We start from the raw sequence: 9,138 nt of genomic DNA, 5'->3' as shown, positions 1-9,138 counted from the left end.
CTGGTTGTGCAGGGGATACGCGCCCGGCGGCCGGCACTTTTGGGGATTTCTTCTTTTCCGCCCGGCACTTTTGGGGATTTCCTCTTTTCCGCCCGGCACTTTTGGGGATTTCCTCTTTTCCGCCCGGCACTTTTGGGGATTTCCTCTTTTCCGCCCGGCACTTTTGGGGATTTCCTCTTTTCCGCCCGCTGGACGGAAAAAGGACGCTTTCGAACGCTTCAACCGTGGTCGAAAACCAAACTTTCGGTGCAGGCGTGACAAAAAATATTTTGAAAATGTTATGGTGTATAAAAAATGCTAATATAAACATTTAGTCAAAATTTCATGTATCTACGGTAATTTTTTTTAAAGTTACACCAAAAACCAAATTCAATTTTGGGAAAAATCGATTTTGCGTAAAAATTCCCGTTTTTCCTTAATTTATCTTTGGTTTTTCTCGGCGCTTTTGAAAATTACTGGGAATTTTAAATTTTGACCTCCCCAATGCACCAACGATATTCACTTTCCAATCGAACAAGATACTGAAGTTGAAAATTGAAGCATTATTTCGACTATTTATCGTGTACACAGACACAAAAAAAAATTTTAAATTAAAAAAAAAAAAAAAAACACACATCATTGTAAAATCAATACATTCATCGTCCCACTCAGAATCTAAAAATGAATTTTGTTAAATATAATATTTTTTGTGTATACTATGTATACTATATGTCTATATCAATGAATTATTGTAATATTATTTATACATGAATATTACGTCAAGTTAAATGTTGTTTGATTGATACTATGTGGCCAATCTTAATAATGGTTTAAGATGAGTTGTTTCAAAGAGGATTGTAGTTGCGAAGACATTTTTTTTTAAATTTATACCGTAAAGTTATACTGTGTCATCGCCAGGAAGGATGAAACAAGTACGACCGTGTTTCAATGGTAACCACCTAAGACTAATTTGTCAATAAAATTGAACTTTTTTCGATTTATTTTATAATATTCTGTTGCAGATATTTAAGTTATGTATTATACTTGATAGTATATAAAAAAAATAATACTTATTTTATTTATATTATTTTTATTAAAACTCTGTGTACATCCTTCTTTGAATATGATTCAATTACAACATAGTATTATATAATAACAGCCAAATACGCGATCTTATTCAAACAACAACTCAACAAATATTAATTTTGAAAAAATGTTGTATTTCAAACACGTATTCGGAATATTAACACTTCAAACTGGCACAATTGTATTGAGCTCACTATTTATCGTGAGAAACATGAAGTTTTTAAGAAATTGTAACTACATACTTTAATAATGACTAAATTCAATGTTTTCAGACGCTGGCTATATGTGTTTTATTAGTGAACGCATTGGCACTCGACACAGAAGCGCCACGTACGAAATATTAATATTATTATTTGATTTAAGTTATAAAAATATATATATTTGTATAATTATTTTATGCAGCTATATAAATAAATAATAATATGCCGGTATTGATAATAAATTAAATATAGTAATTTCTATCATTACTATTATGTTTATAGTAGCCTGGATTGTTATGTTCCTGTTTATTGTTTATATGATCGTGATTTGGTTAATATCTTTTTATGGTGCATACGAAGTAAATGTTTAAATGTTTTAACTGTTTATAGAAATGTAATAAATGCACTGAAATCTATAGGAATCGCAGAACGGGATTACCGTAGCAACTATTTTGTGGACAATTTATATAATAATATGGCTGAAATTGGTTATCTATTCGTATATAGATGCACAGTTAAGTAAAATGGTTTTTTTTGTCGTTTGATTTTCGATAATACTAAAAATACAGTTTATTTTTATAGGGCTATATGTATTGAGGATAGATGTCCAGATGTGATATGGCTATTAAGCAACCCTTGGCATAAAAAACAGGAAGAATGTAATAAGGTTTTTCCAAATTCTTCAAAATCTAATAATCAATCCCTATATGAAAAAAAGAACAAACCTCAAATGTATGATGATAGGATAAAAATTGAGAAAAAAAGAGAAAAAATACAACTTGTAACTACAGCTAAAATTTCACATTATGCAACAGTACCATTTGCGATGTTTGAAAAATATAAAAATCAGTCAGATATCAAAACCAATGAAGTAAAATTAGTGCTTAAAAAATGTATTGGAACGCCTACACCACACAATAACCAAGGGTGTATGTTTGTATCAATAATAGTGTTATTACTGTATTTACGTAAGTATAAATACTAAATAGTATTATATTTATAAGATACAAAAATAATATATTTCTGTTTTACAGAATTAATACTATTTTCTTGGATGATTCTAATTAGTTATCGAGAAGAAATCATACTCCAGAGAAATATTGCAAACAATAATAATTAGTAATAGGTAGTTGGTTGATTTTCATTCAAATCATAATAAATAATTACTACCTATATATTTTATTTAAATTATTTTTTGTATTTACATTTGAATATTATATTTTATTTATTAATGAATTAAATACCATGACCTGCAGTGGCGATATAAACTTTTCTTTTTCGAAAAAGAACCATAATTTTTTTACTGAACATAACGCAGATGGTTTTTTTTTATATGTTGAGGCATTTGAACTAAATTCGAAAAAGTGGTTTATTAATTAATAGTAATTGTAAAAATAATTAAAGTCTATGATAACAATTTTAAAAACAGGGGGACTATGATGAATTTCATAATAATTTGTTTAAAACGTCTGAGAACAATAAGTACTAGATTACATTGTATATATTTTAAATCTGTGAACAGCGTTAAATTTATTGATCTATTATATTTTACTGATTGGTTTAAGACAAATGACATTATAATAAAAATGTAAAAACATAAATAATTAATTGTTTGTATTAATGTTATTCCGTTTGTACGTTTAGATAGTGGGATGTATAGTAATAATAAAGTGTGTTTGTAATGGAAGTGTAAACAATCCATAACATCTCGATTTTAACCAGTTAAAATTAAAGAGCTTCTCATGGATTTTTATATCTAATGTTTTCATATGGGATCGGAAACTTAAATATGATAGTTACCTACCTAAAGCATTTGTTTAGCACAACGTTGTTTTACTATAATAATATGTATAAATTATAATACCTATGATAATCACAAAATCTAAAACTGAATTATTTTATAACTTGAGGTAATTTATAAGTGAAACACGACTTTCAATTAATTTTAACGATTAAATCTATAAAAAAAAAACTATACAAGATCAACGTGTAATATAGTGTATTTAATTCAACTATTGTCATCGTAGCTCTTTAATTTTATCTATTCATCCACGCGATTCTTTGAGAATAGGTCAGTTGGCATTTCAATCGTAACATCAAATAACGTGCTTTGTACATACGATATAGTCAGTACCTACCTATAGGTACCTATAAAAAGTTTTTTTTTTTTATTCCATTTTTATTACAAGACGAAGTTTTTTTATCTATGTCCTTTGATCTTACATATTTTACTGAACATAGAAATTAGAAGTTATATACTTCTACTTATACTGGTTATATAGTATCAGTCATTAGATGATTTTCTAGTACATTTTATCGATTTATTCTCAAGTTCAAACTAATTTTCATCGACTAGACTACATATTATATTATAATCAATATTTATCATACGTAGATAATGTAAGATAACATTTCACGAGTAAGTATTAAATAGTAATAATACTTAAAATAGTACACAATATATATACAGAGTGATTCGCCAAGCGATTTTTTTTTGTACTAAGTACTTAAGGAGTGTCCAGTGGTGACACAAACTTTTGATTTTTAAATGAGAACCTCCTTTTTGATTCTAAATTATTTAATGGATAATTTTTCTGAACATTTTTATATATTGGAATCAAAATTCGAGAAAGTAGTTTTTGAGTTATTTAACTTTGTGTACTAAGTAAGTATTGGTCCTTGATTATATTATTTTATATTATATTAATCAAAATTTTAATAATTTAAATAGTAAATTAAAAATGAGGTTGTGTATGCTTGATTAATCACTCTGTATATACAATATATCTTCGAGGTTTGATTTTATTTAAGTAACAAAAGCATATCATAACCTTCCAAATAATATATTATATAAAGAGTTATACGATTTTTATATTATGTAATAAAATATTTATTTTTAAATTCTCCTAATAATACAAAATACGGTGAAAGGTCACATAACAATTATTTTAATTACTTTAGCTATTATACTGTTTTTGTTTATATTAGTCTATAATATAGGCAAATAAACATATTTATTATTTTGTTAATTGACAGATTCAATTACAATTTATAAGCAATAAGAGATGACTATTTAAAATTTAAATTAATTGAAAAAAATAAAAATACTTTACTTTATTGTTTTATATAAAATATAGTAAAATCAATAAACAACATTTTTGACGATTCGCCGTATATAGAAATATTAAAAACATAAAGTTTATTATATATTTATAGTATCTAAATTCTAAATGTAATATAATAGGTACATGATATATTTCAACCTATTTATTCGCAATTTTTCAGAGGGCTAGTGTAAACTTAACATTTATATTCCAAACCACTAATTAACATTTATAAATTATCAGTTACACAATTAATTAAAATAGATACTATTCATGATGTAGAAATACTGCAAAAGTACGGGTTAGAAAATTTAGAAATGTTGTTGAAAGTTGAATTGCTATAAGAGATGGTAATCATTTACGAAAAACAATTTTAATTAAACACTCATGTACTTCACAGTTTACTGCAAAAACATATAATATTATATAGGTAACATAACAAATCTCTTAAACTATTTTGAAAGCAGTTGGTATATTACATAAATAGGATCTAGTTTATTTTAAACTTTTTAAGTCCTCATCTCATTAAAACAATTCTTTGTGAATGGAGTACCTATTCTCCAAAAAATAATTTGTAATTTTATTATATTAGAACAGCAATATTCTTTTATAACTTAAAAAAGTTAAAAAAAAAAAAAGTAACTTCTCAAAAAAAATTGTTAGGTAAAAATAAAAACTTATCCGATTACATCGAACGACAATATTATAATTGTTGTTACATTTAATTAAATAAACTATTTCTATAATAAATGCATTACTTGCGTAATTTTTAATTCGGAGGTCAACGTCATTGCGTATTAGCTACCGAAAAAAATATAAATGAATATTATATTTCTTATATTCTATTCTTCACTAGTTGGCTTCTTAAAAATATATAAAATATAGGCGTCGAAGTTAAATCTAATAATAATAATATTATGTCTGTAGCTTTTCAATAAATTAAATAATATGATATTGCTTTTATACTCAAGTCAAATAATAATGAAAACAAATAAAACTTTCATAGAAAGATAGTACCTACCAATATTAGATGTTGGTATCGCACATTCCGCCAAAGGTTCATTGAAGTTCCCAAAGAGTATATTACGACGTAATATGCCGTACATAATATACAGTATACAACATCTTTAAACTTCTCGATTATAAAGATATAACGCTTCAACAATTATCTCACAAAGACATAATATTATTTTCATATATAAAATACGATTGTCTTTCACGGGTGATATCAATAACAGAAATATTGCTTTGATAGATTTTTTATAAGATTCGCATGACAGCATTACACACGATACCCAACTTATTGTCTTTTTATTTTGTTTTAACCAACTGTAGAATTACGTATACTGCGCTGTGTCCGCGAAAACTAGGTACACTCTATAATACAGTAATTACCTCCATTAATCAATAGACTATTGTACATATTTTAGAATTCTGTCTGCGGGATATTGACGATCTGTTAGTCTATGTTTTCATTTCCCGAAAACAGAATTCAAAAATATGTATAGAGTACTGATTAATATGGGAAATTATATTGTACAGTGTACCTTGTTTTCGAGGACACACGGTATATCCATCAGCAACAGTATAATATTTATCATGTTATTATTATTTTACGAGCAAGGAGATGCGTGAAAGACGATTTGTATTAACGATTTACATTGCTGCAGCCAGATTTGCCCTGTGTAATGTGTTTATACTGACCTTATTACAATTAGGATTTATAATTGACCGATCAAATAAATAATTTTGAGGTATCTATTATTTTTACAAAGTATTATAGTAAATTCAAAAACTTTTATCCACGTTATTTCTATAAATAAAAAAGATTATCTACTTATATATTTCAATCGCGTTGTTATAATAAAAATCTCATAATTTACCTACTCATAAACGTAATTTATATAATATAAGACAAACATGAACTAATAAAATTATATAAAACATATGAATTTATGAAGTTAAAAATTAAAAAATATTGAGTTCTGGTGTAATGGTTTCGAGAATGGCCTTCTCGTTTAATTATTGTGAGCGGATCTCAAATGAAAAATGCAGGAATTCTTATCGAATATATTAATAATATAGTTGATATTCCACGAATTCCAGTTATTTTTTGGTCATATATTATAATATTTTAGAACTTATTTTTGAGCATGTAGGTAATCCGATTTTGTAGACTACTGGGAATTTGAAATGATATGAAATACATTTTAATTTCGTTCAATACTCTCTCGAACGTCTTAAGCCAGGTTACAACTTTTTTGACAAAATCATATGATTATATATTATTTATGTATAAGCATATAATATTATATAATATATTATTATGTGTCGTATACCTACTCAGTTTTTTTCGCAACGTACACGCAATTAGTATAAAAACTATATATCGTATTCTCACAACCACTATCCACAAATAGTTACACGCACAGACAAATAAGGTACAAATACACAAACGTCAAACGCACACACGCGGAAGCACAAATACAATTATAAGCAAGCGGATTAAGCCGAAAAGAACTACGCAAGTCTTCAGACCCACTTCCCGATCAATATCTTTTGTTGATAATCAACATTGTACATTTAAAATGTATGGTAAACTATTTAGTAATCACTTTGAGTTTACCTACTTATACCTTTTATAGAAATTCGTATTAAAATCATTAAAATTTTAACAATGAAAAAAATACAAATTATTTTCCCAGCAATTATTTGTGTCATCGACATTAAAAATAAATTTACATACGAATTTAAAGTAGCTACTGTTTTTCTAATAATCTATTTGGAAAGTCTGTCAATATAAGCTTATATTATGTTATGAGCGAAGTAGAATAAATACAAAAGTTATATTGAAGGTGTAGTATAAAATATATCCAATATAGAAATGATCACAACTGGTATGGATACTCTATACAATGATCCAGATACAGTTAAATAATAGTAAATTTAATTAAGTATCTTAATTGAGTAATAATTATTAATTATTAATAAATATATAAAATAAAAATTAATTTTTTAATTTATTCTTAGTTATTACCACATGAGTACATGAGTACATGACATAATAATATGGATGGTGGCTTGGAGCAGTGTGTACACTCAACTGTGGCAACGCACTGAGTGTACGTAACGGCCAGCGTTGCTAGTTCCCGGATGGGTGACCACCCGGGATTTTTAGCAAAGAATCATTGCCAAACATACAAAACGTGTTTTCAACCACTTCTACCCCTACTAACAACCTACAAAAAAACAAAAAAAACCAACAGCTAATAGCCTATGTTTCCGGGCTCAAGCTCAATAAAAAAAAAAAAATATGTCAACACTAATTATTGATTTTAAAATGAACCACATGACAAGAACAAAAATACTTGCACATACCTACAACTAGCATACTTATATCTATACAAATATACCTTCATACAACGAAGTCTATAAATACGTGTAATTAATAATATATTAAATCATAGACGTAGTTTATAAAATGATGCAGCAATGCCCTTTGATAGCACGAACAAACATTTGTTTTAAAATGTTAAGCCTTAGGTGTTACAATTAAAATTCATTTTTTGTTAAAAAATTATTTAAATGTTTTCTCAATTCAAGCGAATTTTGTAAAAATTTTAATTTAAACGTTATACTTTTTTAATAAATTGTATATTTGTGTATATTCGATAAGGTAAGAACAAGTTATTAGAAATCTTGTATTACATTTTAAGCTTTTTTACTTGCAAATTAAATTTTACTAATATAAATTTAAAAGAAACTGAAAAATGTCGAATATATAAAATGTTTAACATTATTACAAAAAGAGCCAACATAATATTTATAAAGTCATATCCATGTATACAAAATTCTGATAAAATATTTGGTGAAAAATTCTTTCGTTTTTGAATTACAACCAACGGCCATAATCAATTTTGCGTAATTTTACGTATTACGTATTACATAATATATTTTCGGTTTACTCGATTATTTTTAAATTACTAGGAATTTTTATTTTTGACTAACTAATTAGATTACCAACTAGATCCGTTTTGTTACGATAATTCTCCCCCTAAGTCGAATATTAAAGAATTTTCACAGCTCCTAATTAGAGGTGAATTCCGACACGTACGCACAAAAAAAGGTCACTAATAATCATTGTCAAATGACTAAAACCTATACATTTTCGCTCCCTGTAGAATCTATAACAGATTGCTTTGAGTTTGATTAAACAAATATTTATATTAAGTTTTTGAATAATTTCCAAAATTACAAAGATAACATAATGTTGTGTATAGGACGTAACATTATGACGATTGTTTAAATGTTTTATTTTAGTTTACAGAAGTGTTTCTCGATGTTTAATATATTATAGGTATATCTTTTTAGAATTGATGATTGAGGGTATTAATTTAGATTTATTAAGACTATTAGGTATGTCTAGTTAGTAGGAAACATACTTTGAATGAGAAAACTTTGCAGTAACTGAATTTTCTTCATTTGCTTTCTCTAAAATATTACTTAGAACAGAGTAGTTTACTTTAAAAATACCTAGGAAATTAAATTTATTGTTGGTTACCTACATTAAAGGAGGACAAGTAAATTGTATGGTTAAAAAATGTGTAGGTATATTATAATGTATTCAGGAGAGGCGGAGATCTGAAAGTTTAAGAATACCATTAATACATGGTGTTACACAAACGCATAGGTACCGACTCTGATATTTATGTGTGAAATAAGGTGAAAGTGGTAAAATATTTCATCTGAAATTAAGACATTTTAGTTTT

General features: G+C 26.5%; 2 protein-coding genes across 8 annotated transcripts in view; both read left to right on the top strand.

Annotated features, from left to right (window-relative positions):
- The window catches only part of LOC100163866 (neuropeptide CCHamide-1 receptor-like), a 168,527-nt gene that overhangs the window by 101,686 nt on the left and 57,703 nt on the right, over positions 1-9,138 (top strand). The gene's annotated exons all lie outside the window — the stretch shown is intronic.
- LOC100569975 lies at positions 706-3,192 on the top strand. Its single transcript, XM_003244481.4, has 6 exons — positions 706-1,267; positions 1,338-1,395; positions 1,548-1,624; positions 1,685-1,779; positions 1,848-2,233; positions 2,300-3,192. Exons 1-6 carry the CDS (start codon positions 1,193-1,195, stop codon positions 2,383-2,385), a joined length of 777 nt encoding a protein of 258 aa, XP_003244529.1. The 5' UTR covers positions 706-1,192; the 3' UTR covers positions 2,386-3,192.

This window comes from Acyrthosiphon pisum, chromosome A2 (assembly GCF_005508785.2).
Source record: "Acyrthosiphon pisum isolate AL4f chromosome A2, pea_aphid_22Mar2018_4r6ur, whole genome shotgun sequence".
NCBI lineage: Eukaryota > Metazoa > Arthropoda > Insecta > Hemiptera > Aphididae > Acyrthosiphon > Acyrthosiphon pisum.
This window is presented reverse-complemented; position numbering and strand designations above follow the sequence as displayed.